The 23,210-nt window shown below is 43.7% G+C and overlaps 1 protein-coding gene across 9 annotated transcripts in view; it reads left to right on the plus strand.

Annotated features, from left to right (window-relative positions):
• Positions 1-19,804, plus strand: part of SMOC1 (SPARC related modular calcium binding 1) — a 159,477-nt gene extending 139,673 nt beyond the window's left edge. For 8 of the 9 annotated variants that reach the window (XM_068193247.1, XM_068193251.1, XM_068193242.1 and 5 more), the window contains 3 exons: positions 7,328-7,575; positions 14,600-14,650; positions 16,313-19,804. In XM_068193247.1, coding sequence (XP_068049348.1) covers positions 7,328-7,575; positions 14,600-14,650; positions 16,313-16,329 — 316 coding nt within the window. In that variant the 3' untranslated portion in view covers positions 16,330-19,804. The remainder of the gene's footprint in view (positions 1-7,327; positions 7,576-14,599; positions 14,651-16,312) is intronic. The other variant, XM_068193244.1, reaches the window with a different exon arrangement.
• Positions 19,805-23,210: the final 3,406 nt, after the last annotated feature.

A 23,210-nucleotide genomic window follows, 5' to 3' on the forward strand; every position in this document is an offset into this window, starting at 1 on the left:
GCTTTCCAAGAGTCCCAAGGTGAGGAATCTCCTGAGTTCTCTCTTCAGGAATTGGCTTCTGATGGTGTGAACAGGTGTATTCTTTGCTGGGCAAAAAATGGCTGGACCCAGAGAGTGGCTGGTGACTAGTCACAGGTGGTGTTCCTCAGGGCTCAGTATTGGAGCCAGCCCTGTTTAATATCATCTTCAACAACATGGACAAGGGTATTGAGTGCCCCCTTATCCCACCATGTTGTGTGGGAGTGTTGACTTGCGGAAGGGCAAGAGGGATGTGGACAGTCTGGATGAATGGGCCAAGGCCATTGGATGAGGCTCAGCAAAGGCAAGTGCCAGATCCTGCACTTGGGTCACAACAGCCCCATGCAGTGCTACAGGCTGGGGCATGAGTGACTGGAAAGCTTTCTGGCAGGAAAGGACCTGAGAGAGCTGGTCTACAGCAGCTGAACATGAGCCAGCATGTGCTCGGGTGGCCAGTGCATACAGGCATTCAGTATGAATCTTGAGTGTCGAAATAAAGGACCAAAGGAAGAGAAGAGCCTTTCCAAAGTGTCCAGGACTAAAAAAAACTTAACAGTGAGTCTTAAGGACCTCAGACTTCCTTAGGGTATTGAAAGGAAAAAAAAAAGGTTGGAAGTTGATTTTGTAAAATCTGAGTATCTCTATAGGGACAAAGGCTCTGCAGGCTCTTTAAGTCTAGCAGGGAACAACATGATTAACTGGATATAAACAAACTTATGATCGAAATTTCTTTAAAGTGAGGGCAGTTCTAAGCCAGAGTGAAGTCATGAGGGACATGACTGACTCCACCTCTCTAAGGCTTTCATCTTAGGCCTGATGTGTTTCATGTGTTTCAGAAGGACTTGCTTTAGTCAAACCTGAGTTATGGTCCCAAGAATAATTTGATTCACATTCTCTGAGTATGATATACAGGAAATCAGATTAGATTACCCTGCTGCCTTCAGTCTGAATCTGGATATGCGAGTGAAAACTTCTGTGTTTGCTGAGTGTCTTTGCAATTAATATCCATATTCGCTTTTTTTTTTTTTTTTTTTTTGGGGGGGGGGGCTGATGAGGGAGAAGTATGGGGAGAAATTAGAGATTGGAAATACTACATAGAGCTGTGTTAAATTGTCCCCAAAACAATGTAGTAGCAGCAATGTGAGGCAGTAGCTTGGATTCTTGGCAGGCCATGTAAGCAAAACCTGATAAGACTCTTTTTTTTTAAACTGGGCATGCTTAAAACAACCTTGTAATCCCTTATAGGTCTTGTCTTGTTTAAGGAAGTTCAAAGCTATTGACTTTAATTGAGTTACTCTTGCTTTACAATAATGTAAATAGTGTAATGAGATGGGAACTTCCCTTCCTCATGGTCCTGGTTTATATTACAGCATAATAGCCAAATAGACTTCATTTATAGTTTTGAAACAGAAAATCTCTGGTAAAATTCATTCTTAATTTAAGTTTATAACTCCAAGACACATCTTGTTACTGTATGTTTTCAAAGTAATTTAGGGAGCACTTGTAGGGAATTGGTTTATTAGCCAGTACTTGGTATCGTTACTGAAAAAAAAAAATCATTCTTGAAATTATTCACAAGTGAGTACTATATAATTGGAGTAGCACTTAAAATATTAGACTTAGCTTTACTACATTTTAGTCTCTTCTCTAATTCTGATATAGTCATATTACACAGGGCCTAACCTAAACTAGATTGTAGGGAATCCCAGCCTGGGTTTCTGTTATCTGGGAAATTCTCTTTGATCCCTGCCAATTCAGAAATGAGTTTAAGTTGCCAAAATGTGTGCATTATAGCTTGCTACATTATCAGCAAAAATATTACTGCCCTGTGGAATTTGAGGTAAATGGGCAGCTACAACAGCTACCCTTATCATGTAACACAGCAGCTGTCGGTCCCTTAATTTAAAGTTGCCACTTATTCCCCCTGTAACAGTCCCAAAAAGTACTCCAGAAAATGGCCCTGAGGTTCCATTTCATGCTCTAGTTGAGCAGTTTGAAGCAGGCAAGCAGAGCTCAGCACATCTCCAGGGTGTTCTGAAGCCAATCAACGTTTTAATAAAGATTGACACTTTTAAACAGTTCAGGGAAGTTGATGCTCAGCTCCTATTGCATTCCAGTTGAAGTTGGATACCAACTTCTCTTTGCCCTCTTATGGAAATTCTAGCCTAATTAAAGATACAGGAGAGTTCATATAAGAGGAGGGTCTTTGAACAGTCAACGAGGAGTGAAGGGAGGTGATTTTTTTAATCTTCTAAATTATTTATCCTACAATCTTCAGAAAAATTGTGTTCAGAATAATGTTTTGTATACAACTTAGCCTGAAGAGAGAAAGAAACTGGCCTGTAATGGGGGGGGGGGGGTAAGTTTTAATTGTGGAGGAATTTTGCATTTCCCATAATTAATTTGGACTGTGTAGTACCCTTTTGTTTAGTCTGAACACAACTTAGTTTTTTGTTGGCTTCTTGATTCCTTGGCTACAGGAAAGGAGGAATAATAAAACAAATACAGGATCCTTTTGCAATTCCATTATAGTAATCCTCTCTGATTCAAACCATGTTCCACTGTCACAGACTTTAGGCAACTGCAAAGAACAACAAAATGGAAGTAAGAAGTGGAAGCAAGCAAGAAAAATGTTGAATTTTACCTCATTTGTTAAACTCATTGCTTTCCACTGCTTAGTGCTGGCACTTTGGTGGTCATCATCAATGTTGTCATGGGCGTTGACTGGAGGGGTCAGTCACTCTCCATCCATTCTTCATTCAGCAACAGCACCAAGCAAGGTACATATATCCTTGTAAAATATTTACAAGTCATAAAAACTTACAGCTCTAACTCCTTTAGACATCCTGACTGGAAACATACCTTGTGTGTGTGTTGGGAATGAAAGCTGGACTAATTAATTTTCTTACTCTGTAGCATTTGCTACCAGCTTCTTGTCCATCAGTGTTCTTTCATCCTGGAGCAGGTCCCTCTGGTTTATAGGCTCTGTAGTCCAGCTAGATGATGAGCTGATCTTACTAGCCTTATGTCCTTCTGCCTCAGTTGCTAATGTTGCTACATAAAGTTTGTAGTACAAAAGAATAAATTTTCTAAGTCTTCAAACAGGTACCTGATGAGTACTTCAGAGATTGCAGCCTGTGCAGTGGGGCTGAAAGTGTTCAGGGAGCAAAGGACCAGCTTTGGTAGGAATGGACTTCAATTTATTTAGTAAAATGTTGTGGCACATACTACACTTTGCACAGTTCTATGGAGCCTAATGTGATTGCACACTGTACATGGCTCTTTAGGGGAGTCATGTCTCACATTTGCTGCTCTTGTATACTTTAGCCTATATTCCTCCCTCTCTTCCCTGCTCCTTCACACTGAGCTAACTGCTCTTTCTCACAAGGGGCCTCAAAGGCTGAAAAGCATTACAGATTGCATGCACAGTGCATATCAGTGCATATTCAGGGTGCCTGTTTGATATTTTGGCAGTCATTCTCTGATCCAGCATTCAGTATAGCTTACTAAAGTGTATGTCCATGGTTTTGCACAGCCTCTTTGTGTTCTTCAGTGACATCAGATGATGTGAAGGTATTCTGTGGAAGTGTGCCTCATCTGGAAGATAGCATTGTAAGAAGTTGCTGTACCTTAACACACACATCTCCAAGCATAAGCCACCTAAGAAATAAATGTTCTGCTGTAAGGGAGCCCTTAGAACATTATACAGAAGGAGGAACAAGAGCCTACTTGGAGAAGACTGTACACTTGATGCCAACAAACTTTTAAGAAAGCTGAGAGCTGGTTTGCTGTCTTAGGCTGTTAATGACAGACCTGCTTTTCTTCATTATTGGAATATTGGTGGCCTTATGCTGCATAATTGAGCTAAACTTGCTGGCTTTTGTACAAAAGCAGTCCAGCAACAGCAGGTTACATTTGGAAAATCAGTTTATACAGACCTCCTTTCTTCACTAGTGCTCATTCTTTAGGACTGACTGCTTTGCCACAGAGTTTTTAAGAGGAACAGTTAGGCAGAAAAGTAAGTACAGCTGCAATGCAGTCAACATGAGAAGGCTGTCTTCATTTTGGTACTTCTTACTGTGTCTTACAAAGCTGCTAGAGCACTGAAGCGAGGTAGTGGAATTCAGTGGGTTTTAGTGTGATTGGTGTTAGAGCAAGAGATGTTGGAAATTGAGAATGTACAGGACAGCTTTGTTCTGTCTTGGTTTTTCTGATTCCTTTATGGTCTGAATGAGAGGTGGCCCAATAAATGAAGTTTATATCTGAGGGATGATTTACTTCTCTTGAAATAGTATGGGGAAGAATGGAGGGACAATCCCCTGGAATACTGCCAAGTCTGTGCTCACAGGGCAATTAGAGCCCCAGACTTATCTGAGCTGACCCAGCAGGCATGGCTGGTGTCATGGCACACCAGCAAAGCTAGGTGGCCTAGCAGTGCTGTGTAGTTGCATTCATTCATGTCTCATGGGTGGTGCCTAAGTGCCTTTCACAGGCAGTGGTCAAAGTCAAGGTAGTTAAGTACAGTACTGTATCTTCATCCTTCTTTAGTGTATCATGGAATTTTAGGAGCCAGGGACATATGGCCACCCTGAGATGGTGGGGATACTTCCTGTGCTGGGATTCTGGATGATAACCAGACATGGCAGGCAACCAACCATCTCAGGAACTGGAGTCCTGCTAAGCCAGCCAACAGAAAGTGGTAAAAACTCAGAAATGGCTGTGTCTTCCTTCTTCCTAAAGTCATAGCCATTAAACAAATTCCTTTTAGCTCTATAAGCCTGCTGCTGTTTTCAGCATGAGCTATCAGCATGTTTGCAATGGCAAAGATTGATTTATTGTCACTTCATGAGTCAATGTGTTTGTATTAGCCTGTGAATGTCCCTCATTTTCTTTGTGGAAATGCTGAAGAGAGCCATGTTGCCTTTCTTGGTAACTCATAAAAGCTCCTTCTTGGTATGCCCCTGGAAAAGAGGCACTTTAAAATCCCTCTTCTGAGTGCCTCTATAGTAGGTGGTACTGAAAAGCTCTTGTCTGTTGTCTTTCTGCTGTTGGTTCTAAGATGCACTGCTATTTTCTCCATTTCTGCCTTTCCAGTTGTGGGCCTTCAGTAAACAAGGACAAGCCAAGGTGTGAACAAGGGAATCTCACATGCAAAAGCTCAGCTTTTATTCTTCTATCTCAGCAAAGGCAGAGTATTACCCCTGGCAATACAGAACTCCTCTGAGGCTGTTTGAAACACGCTAGTCTTCAAATGATAGCCAGCTTCTTTCCAAAAGGGGGAGAGACAACAGCTATGTTAATAAATGTCATAAAAACAAGACACAGGATGTGTTTCTGTTCTCTCCTGTCATCCTGGTCATTGCATACAGTTTAGAAAATCAGGACACTCCCTTAAATTCCGGAGAGGAATTTTGCAATTTTTGCTTGTCTATAGGTGATTCCTGGTGCTTGCCTAGTATTTTGGTTCCCCAAACTAAGCCAGACTTATTCCTAACCCCTTCTATCTCCTTCACAGTGTTTATCCCATTGTACATTGACCAGATGCAGTGACTGAATGCCAGCCTGCCTCTCAGTTAAGAATTAAATGAAAGAAATAGTTTCAAGTAAAACCCTGGGAAAAATGTTATACAGTATATCTGCCTCTCTGTACTGTGTGTGTTTACTTGTTACAAGGATTCATGTGTCTCTGGATAGGGGCTACCTTTCTAATTTCTATCCTCATTTGTAAAAGCCATCAGAAAAGGTTGAGGATCTCAGTTCTCAATCTAAACTCCAGTTCTCGCTTTCTGCATGCTGCAGATTCCCCTTCACAAGTTATTTAATTTACCACAGGGGTAGCATGTGTGAGGGGGTATTTTTTCAGGCTCTGTAGCTGCATTTTAAAGGCAAAACTTGTCACACCAGAAAGTCAAAAGAATTTTCTCTCTCCTAGTTCCCAACCAAAAAAAAAAAAAAAAAATTCAGTGACCATATAAGTATAGATTCTACTAGTTTCTGAAACAAGGTCAACAGCACTCTTGGAGAGCATTTTATAGGGTACTTGGGTTCATATTTCTCCATCAGCTAGAATGCCCCAAACTCACACCAGAATCTGGCTGCCTGCAGCAGGCAACTGTTCCTCTCTCCTTCCTGGGGAAGGAATTTATGCAGAAGCTGGATATGTCTCCTGGAATAAGTCAGAGCAATCAGTGCCAGTGTAGCATGTCTGACTACCTATTCACTAATTTCCATGCACTAAAATGCTTTATTCTTGGAAGGAAAAAGAGGTTCAGGCCTCAGCCTCATTTCAGCATCTTTTCAGCTTTCTCTGCTGGCATGCTCTTCATATGGAGAAAAGACATACTAGCTTAGAAAGAGTTTCTTCCCTGGTTCTCAGTATCCCTGAGGAATAACCCCCATTCCCACTGCTGCAGAGCACCTAACACTGCTTAAAAGGTATGACATAGCAGTACCTGTTCAGTGATGGCATGGTGTTGAAAGGCAGCGTTCTGTACTTTTGTGTCTATAGCTGTTGCTTTTCCTTCTTCTTTTCTCCTTTTCCTTTCTGATTTTGTTGTTGTCTGCAGAAGGAAAATGTGAGTCAAACAGCATCAAACTTGTAATACCACAATAATTAGGAAATGAAACAAACTGAAGTTGCCAGCTCTGTAGTACTGCTTTTAATGGATTTGTGGTTTTTATCTTCTGTGGAACTCTTGTGTGTAAATCAGGTATGTGAAAAGCATGAAAAATGCAGAAAATACAGCAGAGGAGTTCAGATTATATGAACAGATACAGGGAGAAGAATATTGTATCTTGCCAAGGACATTTTCAAATAATGAATGTGTCTTGTATTCAATTAATTTGTTCCCTTTCTGAAGTCTAGAGGTTACTGTCACAGACACTACCATGACAGCTGACACTCATAGCTGTCTTGCTGGTAATTTGAATGGGAGCCCAAGGGCCAAAAGGACCAAGGAGATTGTCTCTTGCCCTCTAATGAGGATCGTTCTGGGATTAGGCTGAGTTTCAGCAACTGGTGTGAGGAGAACCACAGCTACTGATGGTATCAGACTTCAAGATTCTCTTGGCAATTTACTTGTTAATGCTAAAGGACATTTTTAGAAAAAGTTCATCTGAAAAGAGATGAACTTATGTCACAAAAGAGCACAGCTAAAAGGAGGAGATTGGAAGACCTGTGTTTTTTGCTTACTTTGAACATGGCATAGCACTTGCCTGACTCGATGAGCAGCTCTTGCTCCTCAGCATGTGCTTGACAGTGTTGGTGAGAGCACCCCTTTGTCGGGGGCCTGTGTTTCTTCTGTTCCAGGTTCTCTGAGCCAGACCCCAGCCACACACTAGAGGAGCGAGTGGTACACTGGTATTTCAGCCAGCTGGACAACAACAGCAGCAATGACATCAACAAGCGGGAGCTAAAGCCTTTCAAACGTTATGTGAAGAAGAAAGCCAAGCCCAAGAAATGTGCCCGGCGTTTCACTGACTACTGTGACCTCAACAAGGACAAGTCAATCTCACTCCAGGAGCTGAAAGGGTGTTTGGGAGTCAGCAAGGAAGGAGGTGAGTGCCTTTTCTTCCTCATTGCATGACAGTAAAAACTGACAAACAAACATGACAAATAAAAACTGACTCACAGCAAATTCAGAAATCCATTTTCTCCCAGCTGTTTCAAAAGTGCCACAGTTTGTATGAGCCAATGAGTGGGATTAATACACTGCCGTGCAAATGGAGTTTGTTACTTGTCTTATGGCTCCATCTTCTATGCCTTATCCCAGACCTCTGTGCTAAGCACTATACAGAAACAGGACAACAGATAAGAGTTCTTGGCCACAACTCTGCTTGTACTGTTGACATCCTTGGAAACTGTAGTTAAGATCAGGTCCCTTCTGAGTAATACCCTGCTAACAAGATTCTGTTGTCTCGGCCATGCAGGCTGGATGATGTATGAGCCAGCACAGACCCAGTCCTTCTCTGGAGACCCTGTTTACTAACAGAAATAATATTTATTTTCATTGCTAAATTCAGCATGCAGGAGAGTAGATGATGCAAAGAGAACAACTCAGAAAGCAAGCACAGGGCTGTACTGTTGCCCTTTTTCAAACTTAAATTGTACTTTGAGGATGGTAGAGAAATAAGGCATGTGAATAACCTATTTTCCTTTTTATTTAGTGTCTGAGCAATCAACCCACCCTCCTGCCTTTTCTTCCTTTTTCATCTTCACCTCATCATCTATTGGGACCCGAACCAAACTGATATTTTTGGAAATTTTAGAAATTGAAACAGTTCAACCCAAATTCAATAATTATCAGTCATTCTTGACTGTGGGCAGACTTGCTTGGCAGGAGAAGGCAAACAGGGAGATTCCAGGGGACTAATTTCCTGTGCAGGTGTTTTGGCTTTGCAGCTGTTGTTATAAGTATCATGGTAGTTGGGAAGGGTGGATAGCTTTTTTTTCTCCCATCTTAATCTTTCCTTAGTCCTTTTCTCAGGTTTAGCATGAATGGTATGAGTCGGTATATTTGGGTATTGGGAAGTTGCATTTTCTAGGTGCTTTGCAAACATTTTAGTTACCATAATAAGCATTTAACATTACTTGTCAGCTGTGAGAAGCATTCAGCTTCCCTAGCCCTGTGGAGGTGTTTTTTTAGTCATCAGTACCTTACTGAGGAATGACATACCAAAATAGCAATCCTTAATTTTATTACCTTCCCAATAAGACAAATATGCCAAATGAATTTTATTGCTATTTGGCCTGGAATAAGACTCTCTGGAATCTGCTGTCCTGGCCAACTGAATGTTCAAAATTTAGTTTATGGAAGGGGAAAAATCAAAGGGAGACAAGAAAGAAAATGTGAAACTTTGAGCCCAAGTGAAGGGGAAAGAAGGTAGCATGACATTGTTGTGAGTGCCTGATTGTTCAGCTGTTTCCTGAGAACACATCCTTGACCTTTCATGGTTTCTTTGTTGTATGAGAACAGGACTGTGGTCAAAAAGGGGCTCTGATCTTGTTCTGTCATACAGCTCCACATACCTACTACAGACCTGATAAGCCTTGAGGATCGAAGGTAAAGGGATAAGTTAAAGGATGGTGAGGACTAAAAAGCAATGCAGGGGACAGTGCAGAGAGCAGGTACTAACATGGAAGAAAGACCTGAGTGAGACTGCTCCAGATGTGCAGTAAAAAAGTTTGTAATGGATCTTTTTTAAGAAGGCATGAAGTTGTGAGGTGGTAGATGACATATTTTCTATGCTTCCTCTTCAGAAGAACTATTAAATTTAGAAACAGTCAGTGTCTTTGCCTTTGACATGGTCCCCCACAAATCCTCTCTAGACTGGAGAGAGATGGTTGGGTTATTAGGTGGATAAGGAATTGGTTGGATGGTCACATCCAGAGAGTGGAGGTCAACAGCTCAGAGTCCTGATGGACATCAGGGACACGTGGTGTCCCTTGGGGTTCCTACTGGACCAGTGTTATTTAATATCTTCATTAATGACATAGTGGGATTGAGTGCACCCTCAGCAAATTAGCAGATGACACCAAGCTGTGTGGTGCAGTTGCTATGCCTGAATGATGGGATGCCATCCAGAGGGACCTGGACAACCTCAAGAAGTGGTCCCATGGGAATCTCATGAGGTTTAAGACGACCAAGGGCAAGGTCCTGCACCTGGTTCAGGGCAATCCCCAGTATCAACACAGGCTATGGATGAACAGATCAGAGCACCCCTGCCTAGAGGGACTTGGGGGTGCTGGTGGGTGAGAGGCTGGACATGACCCAGTCATGGGCACTCCCAGCCCAGAGAGCCAGTTGTGTCCTGGGCTGCATCCAAAGCAGCATGGGCAGCAGGGCCAGGGAGGGGATTCTGCCCCTCTGCTCTGCTCTGGTGAGAGCCCACCTGCAGGGCTGTATCAGCTCCGGGGTCCCCAGCAGAAGAAGGACAAGGACCTGTTGGAATGAGTCCAGAGGAGGCCATCAAGAGGATTAGAAGGACAGAGCATCTCTACTGTGAGGAAAGGCTGAGAGAACTGGGATTGCTCATCCTGGAAAAGAGAAGGCTTGGGGTGACCTAACTGTGGCCTTCCAGTATCTGAAGGGAGCCTATAAGAAAGAGGGAGAGGGACTTTTTACAAGAGCACAGAGTGACAGGACAAGGGGAAATAACTTCAAACTGAAAGAGAATAGGTTTAAATTAGGTACAAGAATAAAGTTCTTTACTCTGAGGGTGGTGAGGGCTGGAACAGGTTACCCAGAGAAGCTGTGGATGCCCCATTACTGGAAGTGTTCAAGGCCAGGTTGGATGGGGCTCTGAGTAGCCTGGTTTAGTGAAAGGTGTCCTTGCCCATGGCCGGGGGGTTGGAACGAGATGAACTTAAGGGTGCCTTCCAACCCAAACCATTCTATGATTCTGCAGTCTTACCCCTTCTCTAACTTTCCTTTATCCTCATCATAGGTGCATGTAATCAGTCCCTGTATTTTGCTGTCTGTTTCTTTCTCTGTACTATGGCCTCCAAAGATGTGCTGGGGCTGAGGTCACTGTGGGTTCAGGCCAAGAGCTAGCTGGAAACCTTTTTGATGATGTACTGTCAGTTGTAAACTGCTAGTCAGATGAAGACAAAACTTTTCATGGAAATGTTTCTGTTTCAACAAAAGCTTTGTTTGAAAGATTCTTCTGGTCTAGCTTGGATGAGGAGGGGTTGGACAGAACCAAGGAGGGTTATAATCTCCCCTTGATATACTTAATTACAAGTGAACTTAGCTCAGATATTCCAAATCCTGTTTGAGTGTCTGGTAGCATAAGGACTAAATGGAAGTGGGTCATCATTCCAGGTGAGTATACCTCTTGCTAGGCAAATTGAACACTTGTAATGGTTTTGAAAATAAAACATAATACAAAACTGGTAGTATTTGGGATTCTGAGGAAAACAGACATTAAGTGTTCTGTGTTTTTGTCAGTGTTTTGCTTTTTTTTGGTGGCCAGTTCTATCCAAACATGGAAAAAGAGCTGCTTAAAGGAAGCATAGAGCATAGATAACACACTACTGTTATGTGCCTCTCAGGACCTAGAGAGTCCAAACAGGATTTATATGTGGGGATTCAGCTGGGATATTTGTAAGGACAAACCTGAATCTGAGTTCTTTCCAGCTTAGAATTAAGTATGTTCAAAATGCATAGTTGTGTCTGTCTTTCCTTCCTCAGCAGTCTCTTCATGCCTGCGGTAACCTAATATGTGGGTACTGCCAACCAGGGGTTCTCCAGTGAGGAAGTTACCTGTCCAGTCTATCAGAAACCCTTCCTCTTTACCATCCTTATGGTGACCCAAAAAGCTGCTGGCAAATCTGCTAGGTCTGGTGGCCACTTTGTACAGCTCTTGTCTTTCTCTTTAAACCAGACTTGTTTTTATCAGGGGCTATAACATGGAAAAATGCCATTCTTGGATCTCAGAATGGTGTGGCCACATAAAAGAGTCAGCCTTTGAGTGTTTGCAGAATGCTGCAAATGGCTTCTTAAACTGGGGCAGAACAGGCAGGCAGGGCTTTTAGCTTGGAGTATGCCAGAAATATCTTTGCCATCACTTGATCTAAGATTGTCTGTTTGAGGAATTGTGGAAGGAAAACAGACTGATTTACAGCCTGTTAAAAGTTAGCATTCCTCAGCGTAGTCTGCACAGCCTGAGTTAAGGGGGGAACCATCTGTGATCAAAGAACAAATGTATCTCTCTGCATTAGTCAAAAGACAGGATCCTTGAGAGGAGATAGACACACGTTATAAAGCTTTGCTGGAAAGTTACAGGTCCTAAGATTAGAGTCCAGTGATGTTGGAGAGGAGGGCTGTAGATTTAGGTGAGGCTTATGCTAGTTGTGCTGGCTGCAAAATGTTGGAGTTGAATTTTACCTCTATATTCTTCCAAGTTCAGAAGACAAAGTCAGCATTTTGTGCCTGCCCAAAGAGGAGCTAAGGGAATAAGCAGCAAAGAAATGTCCCTCTGCCAGCTGAGGGGAAGTTCCCTTCTGCCAGCTCAGATCCTGCGATTGCTTTGCTATCCAAGGGCTTGTCAGATGGTAGGTGTTGGGCGTGCTTCACAGGACGTGAGGACATCTGAGGTGGAACCAAGCCACCAAGAGTGCAGTCCAAAAACAGGATTGAAATGTCTTAATTTAAAACTGTATGTGTGTGTAATTAAATAGAATGTCACTTTCTACTGAATCTGAGGAAATGTTACAGAAAGAAGGAAAAGCAGACAGACAATCTGAACAGAAGATTTCATTCAGTGATGTTTTGGACCTTTCTTACTGTTATCTTCAGAAGTAATTGCATGCTTAGGAGGCTGGGAATGAGTTACTCTCTATCATTACTGTACAAGCCATTGTGTGGGAGAAGGTAGCAAAGAGCAGTCACCTGGGAAAGGCCTCTGGACCAATGGTGATAGAAAATAACAATCTGATTGGCCATGAGAAAATTGTAATCAGGTAATGACTGAATAAAAAAGGATTTTCAAAGTACATTTATTTGCTATCAGATTAGAATCAAAGGAGCTGCACTGGTTCAGTGCTTGGTTTTTTTTGTCTTGTTAAGATACTCCCCTTTGGAGCTTTGTAGAGGTGCTATAATTTGCCTTTAATCTTGACAAAAGTTAGTGATAGTATGAATCAGGACATCAGTATTGTGTTGAGAACAAAAGATAAGGCTGTTTCTCTCCCCAAAAGGTGAAAGGTTTGCTCAGTATGTCTGAAGAATAATAATTTCCTATGAAAAGCTGCTGGGGTTTCCTTGGGGCTTTTTCTTTTGAAAGACAGCTGGCCTAATCCAGTGTGACTAGAACTGTTATCCAAGACAAGTGTACTTGTGAGGATGATCAAATACTCAGCTTTATGAATCTTGCTGAATGATGGGATGTTACCCCATAATGCCCAAGGGCTTCCCAGCTATATGTTAGTAACCCACGGTCACTGCCTGCCATATTTCTTCCTCTCCTGTGTGTCAGCAGTGCAGTGTTGTGGCAGGGTTTTGCCTTCGACAGGTACACATGACTGGCCTGGTTTGTATGGCAGGCAGGCAGCTGAGGGCAGTGCTCTCTGCCCCCAGAGTAGCAGGGGATGAGCCCCAGCAGAGTTTCCCACACGGCTGCACGGGGCCATGTGCTCGAGCATACCAGCCATGGCACGGAGGGATGCTTCTGCCTTCCGTAAACATCAGCCTGGAGATCCCCACTTCTGTCCAAAGACAGGCAGTGCTCACTCAGCTCTTTCCAAAGATGGGTTGTGCTCATGCATAGCACTGTGCTGCAGGTTTACCTGCACTGCATGGTAAAGGTGAGAGGGTTCTTTTGGATGCCCTCTGGCTTCCCTAGGCTGCCAGCCAGGGCAGCGATGTACAGCCTTCGCAGTGCCCTCCAGGGCCCTGGCAGCTGCCCATGAAGGGCCCAGGATGAGAGTGCCAGTCAGCCCGGGCAGATCCTCTGGCCCTGGCAGTGGAGCCTCTGCCCACGGCAGCAGAACCGCGTTTGACACCAGACATCAGTGAGCCGCGGTTCTGCCGATCCCTGCAGGGCAGGTGGCTGGTACTGGGCCGGTGTTCAGGGTCTTGGAATAACTTCCTGTGCTTACACAGTTTCTCTTATTAATGTTCTCTAAAGCAAACAGGCTGTGCTTTGTGACCCATTTCAGCCGTGGCCGCTGACACCTTTTCCTCCCCCTGGCTTTTTCTTCTCAGCAGCCCTGTTGCCATCTTACAGCCCAGCCTCCTGGCCCCTGGGGCTTCCTACACCTCGCCCCTGCCCTCCGAGCTTCTGCCCATCTTGTTCCTGCACAGAGCAGCATGTGCAGTAGAGTACTTGATGTGCAGAGCGAGCTGTGCAGTCAGGTCATGTGCATGCACAAATCAAAGTCACAGGCTGGAGTGGAGGGTGGCAACAGGCTTATTGCTGCTGGCTGGGAGCAGAAGCTCCCATTTTCAGCTAACCCTTCCTCTGAAATCAGACGAAGCAGCTCGCAGGAAGTGTGACATGCTTTTGACAGCTCCTGTAATCCCTGAGCTGTCTGTACCCAGTGCAGAGGCCCTTGGCATGAGCTCCATCTGGTGTAGGGTACGTGTGCCTGTTATCTCATAACACAGTCACAGCTCTGCCCTTCTGCCATGTAAAAGTTCAGGTCTTTGATTTTAGGCACTTGTTTGTTTGATTCAAGTGAAGGATTTAATAAACCTAGGCTGTCTGCATTGCCTGTACCTTCACTGTCTTCTGGCTTCCCCCTTTCTATATGGCATTATTTTGCTTGCTTGGGGAACCTTTATGATACTACTTGTATCCTTTCTTTCTTCTTTCTCCTTTCACTGTTCAGTTTAACCTTGTAATTGTTTCTTGCCCAAGCTGTATTTCGTGACACTCAGCTACTACAACACCAGGTATTTAACATCTCTCATCTCAACCACACTAATTAGACTCTTGCGTGTGAATGCTGTTGGCAGGACTTGCTGTGAGCGTGCTCAGAGTGGGTGCTTTGAACCTGCTCTCTGGCAGCAGACAAGGGAAGGCTTCTTTGTCATGCCATGGCATTTACTTCCTTTAATGTGGTTCTTGGATTTTACAGGTAGCCTGAGCAGTTTGCCCAATGGAAAAAGACAAGGCCTTAACCCTTTCAGTGAGTATCTTGTCAAAATGTTTTCTTTTTTCCTATTATAAGCATGTATTGCAGAATTCATTCTCCCCTGTTCTTCTATGTTCATGAACATCAATATAGAAACAGCTGGAAACCAAAGTTGTTCTTAAGAGGTATAAATACACCAACATGCAGCTCCATTGCATCATTTCAAAGTCCAGCTTCATGTCTTTTGCTGGAACTGACTATGTGTTGCTAAGGAATTAGAATAGGATAAAGCAGCTATGGGATGACTACTCTCCTATCCTACTCTTCCTTCTTCTATCAAGCAATAATTTAGGTGATTCGTTGTGTTTACACTCCATTACTCCATGGACAAGTTCCCCTGAAGACTCTTCTCTATTGTGCTAAAGGTCTGCTCTCCCCTGTATTTTGTGGCATTGAATCACATGGACCCTTTCATCAGGCATGAACAATAACATCATTTGCTTTATTTTTAGACTTGCTGCTTCATGGTTTTTTTGGGTACTTCTCATTTTGGATTGTAAGAAGCAGTAAGAAGTTCTCCCCTGCCTCTATCTTCTGCCATTTGTTCTATAGCTGTCCTACATATGTCTGGTTAGACTCCTTTAATGCCAGAAGTCTTCCTATACCTCTTGCTATCCTCCTTATCTTTCTGGGGAATGTATCTGGTCCTGGTGAGATGGGCTGAACAGAGGACCAAAGATAAAGATCAACTGCACCTTGTACATTGATGATGTGATGTTTCCTAGTGTGCCCTCCATTCTGAGTATGTACTTGATTCTTGCCTAAGAGGTATTTGAATAATTGCTGTAGCTTCAGCCCCTTCCTTGTCACTCGAAGTGCTCAGTGTAGGACAGGTCATCAGCACTCACATGCTACACTACACTTACAGACATGGAAAACAATCTACTGTTTTTATGAGCTGGTCATTGAGCTCTGCATGCACCTTTTGCAGAGCTGTGCAGTTGATTGCACATATGGCTACCTGAAATAACTTTGACAATATCTGCCCCCTGTGACAGGACATGTTGATCAGCACTGATCTCACTGAGGCCTTTCCTCCCAGTGAGGTAACCTTTTCCCCTCAAATCCCTACTTTTGCTTTCTCTTTAGCATGTTTTCACCTGTAATTAATCCACAGAACTCTAGCTCTGATCCCATAAGAGCTTTGGTTCTTTAAGAACCTTTGGTGAGGGGCTTAAACAAAAGCTTTCTGAAGAAAGGCCTCCTCCAAGACCTGCTTGTGAGCTAGGGAAGGAGGCAGCTGGCTGTGGCTAATGGGGAGATGGTGGCAGGGCAGCCTGGCAGCAGTGGGTTTCTGCATCAGCTGTGCCAGGCAGAAAAGCAGAGCAAGGGATGTTGGACCAGTTGTTTCCCTAGACAGCATGCCCATTTCGAAGGAGGGGGAGGAAAGTGGTGTTTTGTGTTAAAAATATGTCAATCCCTAAGGCTCCATGTGACTCATTCAATGTTTTTTCCAGCAAGGCTGTCTCATTAGCCCCTGGTTGTTTTCAGCCTCACAGCTTATTCTGGGATCTCAGCTTTCTGGGACCATGGCTTCAGCAGAGGCTATACTGGATCTTTATCAGTCAGGTTTTTTTTTCTTTTTTAAATTGCCTTTTTCCCTTACTTGTTCTGCTTCTGTTCTGTTTTCCCTCCTTGCCCACCCTGTTCTTTCAGTAGGTCGCCTGGTGTAGCAGCAGAAGACAAGAAGGGAAGGCAGGAGCTGACCCAAAGGAAGAAAAGATTCAGTGACAGACGGACAGACACCTTGCTGCTTGTGAGCAAGCACGCAGCATCAGCAACATCCAGCGTAGCAAAAGTGGCACCCAGAACCTTTGCACTTTTAAAAAATTGGTTTGGATTTTTTAAAATTGCTTTTCAATGCCATTATCTAATACTTTGGAAAGTGGAGGGAAGCAGGATCATGACTTTTTAAAATTGGAACAGCTACTGATGATGTAAAATTGAGTTCACTGGGACTCAAAGAATTTTATATACTGTATATAAATATATATGTAAATTGTACAGTTGTCTTGTACAGGGGTTGGAGTCACTGTTCTGTTCCTCCCTTTGGTTTTGAAGGCTATTAGGGTTAGAGGGACACTTTGCATTTAATGGATTATAGTAATGCATTCATTTCTGCCACTAAACTATCATTCAGTGGTGAGCCTTAACAGTACCTCCATGCAGAAAGGAGCCAGTGTATCAGCATGAATTGTTCTTGCAGATATGCACACAGTGCCCCAGATACCAAATACTTAACTGAGAGCAGCTGAACCCCTTTTTTTACCATAAAGCTCTCTTGGGCTTTTGAGAGCACAGATTTCATGTAAGTATTGGTGCACTGCAAAGCTACTTAAAGTAGGGATAGAAAAGGATTGTGTTATGGATGTACAATAGTAGTGTGTGCACCTCTTGCAAGTTTGGCAGAAATTAAATACAAATACATTGCTATTCATGCTTAGATAACATGCTTAGCAAAGATGCTCCATGCCTCTGGAATCTAAAGCTGTAAGAAGGATGTGGGAGCCATAGGCCTGGTAGAGTCAGTGGAGTGAAGTCTTGCATCTTCTGCTCTGACAGTGTGTTCATCTGTATGTTGTACAGCAATAAACATTTTGAGAAGCCTGCTAAAAGCAGCATTAGCCTGCCTTGTGCTTTGCTGAAGAGCTAAGGACATACTTGTCAGTGCAGACAGACACAGTCATGCTGCTGTCCCCAAGAGTCTGCTTTACTTATGTTTCAACAGTACAGCTTGGGCCATGCTCACTGGTGAAGGTCTGTCAGCAGTGACTTTCTTGTCCTTGGTGCTTGTGAATCCAAGCTCTCCTCCTGCACAGTGGTGTGCCTGACACTTTGCCAGATTTGGTGTTGCCAGTACCTCCTGGGTTCTGTGACACTGGGGTGTGATTAGCAGTAATAGTGTGGAGTCTGCTGTTCTTGGAGGCCACAGGGCCTGTGTCAACCACTAGCAGTTTTACCAGAGTTGTTTCTTTGGCAGGGGTGTTCGAATCAGCAATCCTAGATTTGGGCAGAATGTGATGGGACACGCAGAGTTTTGCTTTGTGTATTTCCAACCACTGGCAGCACTTGCCTGTTCTGAGCAGCCTCCCAATTCTGACCTTGTGATCCTTCTGCCACTTATCTCTGGACCAAGAACCTGTTAGAAGAAACTGTAGTGAAGGTGATGAAATGATATGCTAATATAAGATCACACCAACAATTACTTATAACAGCAATAGGTAACTGTAGAGACTGGACTCATTCTTCAAGGCTCTGTTGCTTTGGTAAAAAATGATACAATGCAGCATCTTCACTCTGTCATGTCATCATGACAGTAGCATGAGATAAATACATCACCAAAAAAAAGTGTCCTGATACAGTAAGTTAGTGTTTGTTGACAAAACAGAAAGTTAAATAAAAGAAAAACTAACAAGCCTTTCTATAAATACCTGTTTAAGAGTAGTAATAACTCTTCCTCTGGGAAGTATATTGGAGCTCATTAAAACATATGGCATGGTTGAAAACACTTCTGGTAATATCTGAAATATACATCATACCATCATAATATATAGCAAGAGCAGATCCTGCTGCTGGATCTTCATGGTTTCTCACATACAATGTATGTGCTTTTTTGGCCTGCAAGCTCCCACCTTCTTGATTGCTTCTTCTCATGTTGTTCTTTGGGGTTTTTTTTTGTTTGTTTGGGTTGGTTTTTTTTTTTTTTTTTTTTGGGGGGGGGGTTGTTTTAATGCCCTGGGCACATCTTCTGTGTGTTGAAATAATTTGGTTTAGTGTATAGCTAGAAATGTCCATGCCACACTCACTAATCTTATTGTAGGGAGTAAAGAATGAAACCAACTGTATAAAAAAAAACTCCTCTCCATTTTAATATTCTAGTTTTAGGAATTAAAAATTCTGGCTGCTGGGTTGGATGGTGTTTGGTGGTTTGGAGTTTTTGGGGTTTTTTGGGGGTGGGGTTTTTCTTTGTTCAGTCAGGGTTTTTTTTTTAATATATAGTTCTATCCAGCAGAAACAGACAATTTGATGCCTCTAGGAATTTTATCAGCCAAGCACTGGGGCTGGGAAATGCCCCACAAAATTGTGGGGGTACTGCAGAGCTGCTAAAACTCACTGCATCTTCTTCTGGAAATAAACCAGCCAGTCACCACTCCTGCTTGTTATATAAATCCTTCTGCTGACCTCCTTTTTCTCATCCTTGTGTCCTTCCCCTCCAAAAGGCCTGCATTCACATGTGGTTAGCAACTAAAATTGGATCACTTCTTCAAGGAAGGCATCAAGGTGTGGCTGTTGGTTGTCTTTGGTATTTGTGGGTATTCCTGTTCCTAGGCCAGGGCTGATTTTATGGATGGATTGGGGACCAGGCATTACATTGCTTTCCTCTGTCACAAGACAATTCCAAGTCCCTGCATCCTGACCTGCTGAATTTGTGTGGGTCTCTCAGCAGCTTCCGGCAACACTTGTACACTGCCATGGAAGGCCTAACCAGCATGATTGTGTAATGTCCAGGCAGAGGTCAGGTTACTTGTTCTGGGTTTGTGTTGGAGGATTGTGCAGACCATACTGGTCCTGATTCACATATCCCATGCTATGAGCTGTCCAACAACCTGTATTCATCAGACAAGAGCAGTGCCTCAGCTGCCCAATTTCCTTCTTGGTTTTATTGCCAGTCCACCTGCCTGCTAGGCCAAATTGTCCTTATCTGGTGGTTGTAAGCAATCTTTTGCTCTGCCTGGCATCAGGAATATCTTTCTGAAGCTGGGAAACAGAGAGCATCAGTGTTGTGTCTGAAAGCAGACCCTGGGCATGTGTCTCCTCATCCTTCAAGTCCTCCTGGGCCTTTCCAGCTCTACTATGAATGGCGGCTGAAAATGGCTGGGACAGAGAAGAGAACCAGGACTCGACAGTGCAAGTCATCTGTTCATCCTGCCAGAAGTAAAAATCTTTCTTTCTTGCTGATCTTCCAAGGGCACAGTGTGTTGTAGGAAATTGCATTGCAGTGGGATTCATTTGTGTGAAGGCACAGCTTTCCATGGCCTGAGTTTATATTGAACTTACCCTGCCCCAACGCATTTCTGCCTATGGCAAATTTGTTAAACTGAAAGGCATCTGTTTGGTTTTGGTTTTGTAATAAAATAGATAACTTTTGCTCCAGTGTCTTGTGATGGTTACTTGTTGAATCTTGATTTCCAGTTATTCCTACAGTGCTGTAAGAAAGGGAAGGGGACTTTCCTCCTTGCAGAGTCAAGTGTCAGTCTGTGGTTGGGTTTGAAGGTCTGTGATGTTTCTCCCCTGTGTGTAAGCCTCCAGGGTGAATTAAAACAAGCTCCAGAGTGCATCTCTGTGGTTTGATGACAGCTGTCTGAATCTGCCCAGCCTGCTTAGAAAGGCTGTGAAGCTTCAGCAGCGGTGTAGAGGTGATTGTAGAAGGTGGGGGTGTGGGATCTTGTAGCACACTCTCCCCACAGCACAGGTAGGAGACAGGCTCTGCACCTTGCATGTCCTCACAGCTCCCTTTCACATGGGAGCCTTCATACTTTACTCTGCAGGTCATGCCTCGCTACATGGGAGCCTGAAATAGTATCTTCTAGCTGTTGTCCAAAACATTTTAATCCTCAAAGATGGTGAGTAACAAGCCATGCTGGAAAGCTGCTGCTGTTGTAAAACATAGGTTTTTCTAGGCTACAAGGAAGTAAAATTCATCAGAGGCTGTAGCCATGTCCATGGCAGAGGAGGCTGCACACTGATCCTTTAAAGTGTGTTTGACCAGCTTTGTCATCACTGTAATTTCACTTGATCACATGTAAACCTTTTTGCAATTAATAAGGAGCCAACTCATTTGTTGCACCTGGAAGGCAAGGCAATTGCAGTCCCCAGGGAGGGTTTCTGCTTGTATGGTAGTTGCAGGCTGGATTGTTTGTAGTGGTCAGAGAGAGCTCTCTGCTAAGTCTTTCAGTGCAAATTCAGCAATAAAAGAAGGAAATGCAGAGGTGTGACATCCAATGTGCATCTGTCAAGAATGAACTGGTCAGCCAAGTTAATTTCCTTGTATTATCAAGGGTAACAAATTTTGGGGCTAAGGGAAGAGCAGCAGTTGTTATCTCTGGGGTCCTGCAAGGACTTAATTAAAACCAGGAAAAAGGTATTTTGAAAAAGAAAAGACCAATTCCTTGGCCATGCTTCCTGGTTCTGGAGTTGGTGTAAGGTACCTCAAGAGGCTTTCACCCTTTCTCTGGAAGTGCTGCCATTCTGTAGGCAAGTCAAAAGGACTGAAAAGTGCTTGCTTCTGCCTCTGCTTCCAACAGTGATACTGCCATTCTCTTCCTTCTCCCCCAATCTTTTTTCCTCTTACCTGTAACATAACTAACACAATTGACATGCAGAATGTTGACCTTCTAAATTCTCAGCAGCCAGCCCTTGCAAGCCATTTCAGGCAGAATATCTTGGAAACTGTTCAAAAGGGGATGTTAAATTGGACAGAACAACTGCAGAAGTGATGCTCCTTAGTTTGGAAAACACCTTGAATAGGAAATGGGTTAAAAAAATGCTGGCTTAGGAACCAGGAGTCTTAACAGCTGAGTGTTTTGTATGGAGTGTTTGCCAGAAAACCCAAGACTGGCTACTTTGGGAAGCAATTCTTTTGTAATACTTTTTGTAATTCTGCTGAGGGCCTTCTTACTGATGTTAATGGTGGGTTTTGTTTTTTCAAAGGGACCTTGCCTATGCACTCCAGGAGGAGTTGTCTAGCTTTGTTCAGCAAACACCACAAACTCTGTGCTGTGTGTTGTGGCACAAACCTATATCCCCATCTCCTGCAAAAGCATAAATGAACATTTATTCCACATTATGTTTTCTTTCAGCACATTGGGACTGGGCTGAGGGTATTCAGCTGAGGCAGAGGAGCCATGGCCCCACTGTGTGCTCAGTCAGCCCACATTCATAGCCCAGGCAGTGGTGGTGAGTGGCTCTCTGCCCCAAGCTGAGCTAGACCTGTGCTGTGCTGCAGGCACTGAGCGTGTACACTGGGCAATGAAGGAGGCAGCTGCTTGTGGTTCCAGTGGAGACTGAGGTTTCCCCACCTTGCCTCCTCTCTGGTGCCAGCAGGAATAGCTCAGGTCTCCTGTATACGACTCACGACCAGGTGGACCTAGTTTGGACCTCAGAGTAGTTTCTTGGTGCAAGATCTGGAAGTCTGAAGTACAGATGAATACAGCTCACCTTATTAAAATAAAGAAATTCAGTCCCAGTACAAAACAGATCCTTAACTCATTGCTTTATGGTGTGTGAACAAAGGACTCTGGTGAAACAAGTTCTTCTGTAGCATCTCTATGCTGTGCTTGAAGCTCTTAAAAACTGCAGTTTGAGTGTCCAGTGTCCCTTTTCACAGCACAGCTCTGGCCTTGCATTGCACTAAGTGCCACTTCTATCTCCCTCAGTCATGATTTTGGCTGGGACCAATGGAAGGGATTCCTGCTGGCTTCACCATGTCAGAAAAGAGCTGACACAGCATCTGGCTGAGGAGAGAGAGAGCTATTTCTGAAGTGATTTGGATGTTCCCACTCTGAGCTGGCAGGTCGTCTCAGAAAAAGCTGTATGGAGGTGGCTGAGGCTGGATTTGTTCACCTGCAGGCCAACATGAAAGTGAATTTTTGCATCTCTGGAGCTGTTAAAATTGTTTCAAGTTAATGGTTTAAAGATTGCAAAAATTATCAGAGGACTTTTGCCCACTCTAGGAGACTGCAAAGAAACCTTGTTGTCCATATGAGATAACAGAAGTCCACCCCTCCCCAGATATGCCTGCTGACTGGAATTTGGACTGTGACAGGAACTTAAGATAAAGGGGATACTGTTGTCCAGTCATCCCAGGTCTGGGGAGAAAAATGTATTCACTAGTGACACAGGAAGAGAGACTGGAATGCTGATGGCTCCAACATTCATGGGGCAAGCTGCAGGTGAACAATCCAGCCTCAGCCACCTTCATAGAGCTTTCTCTGAGACAACCTGCCAGCTCAGAGTGGGAACATCCAAGTCATTTCAGAAATAGCTCTCTCTCTCTTCAGCCAGATGCTGTGTCAGCTCTTTTCTGAACAGGAAAGAGGCAAGCCCTGTGAAGAGGGTACTGTCTCTTTGTCCTTACTCAAGTGAACTCAGCTGTGATAACTCCCCAGCTGAGGAAGTACCAGGACATTCATTCATAGCCTGAAGGTTTTCATCTCTGCTGATGGGCCCTAAGGGGCCATAATGGAATCAACTCCCTGATGTTATGGGTAGCTGTATTGTCTTAGAAGGTGTCAAAGGTTCCTGAACTGATCCACAACATTACATCATCCAGTTGAAATTCCCTGCCCCAAGGGAGGTACCTGGGTGTTTCTACCTGACCCAGAGTGAATATAAACCCAGCAGATGTTGTGTTTTGGGGATTTCTCCCCACCACTTGTTCGGGAGTTCCCCCACCACACAATGGATCCAGTCTGCAACTATCACTTTGACCAAGAAACATGAAAATTGCAACAACCAAGTCTCATTGTGAGGCCTAGAGATGGCATTTCTACTC

Source organism: Anomalospiza imberbis, chromosome 6, assembly GCF_031753505.1.
Source record: "Anomalospiza imberbis isolate Cuckoo-Finch-1a 21T00152 chromosome 6, ASM3175350v1, whole genome shotgun sequence".
NCBI lineage: Eukaryota > Metazoa > Chordata > Aves > Passeriformes > Viduidae > Anomalospiza > Anomalospiza imberbis.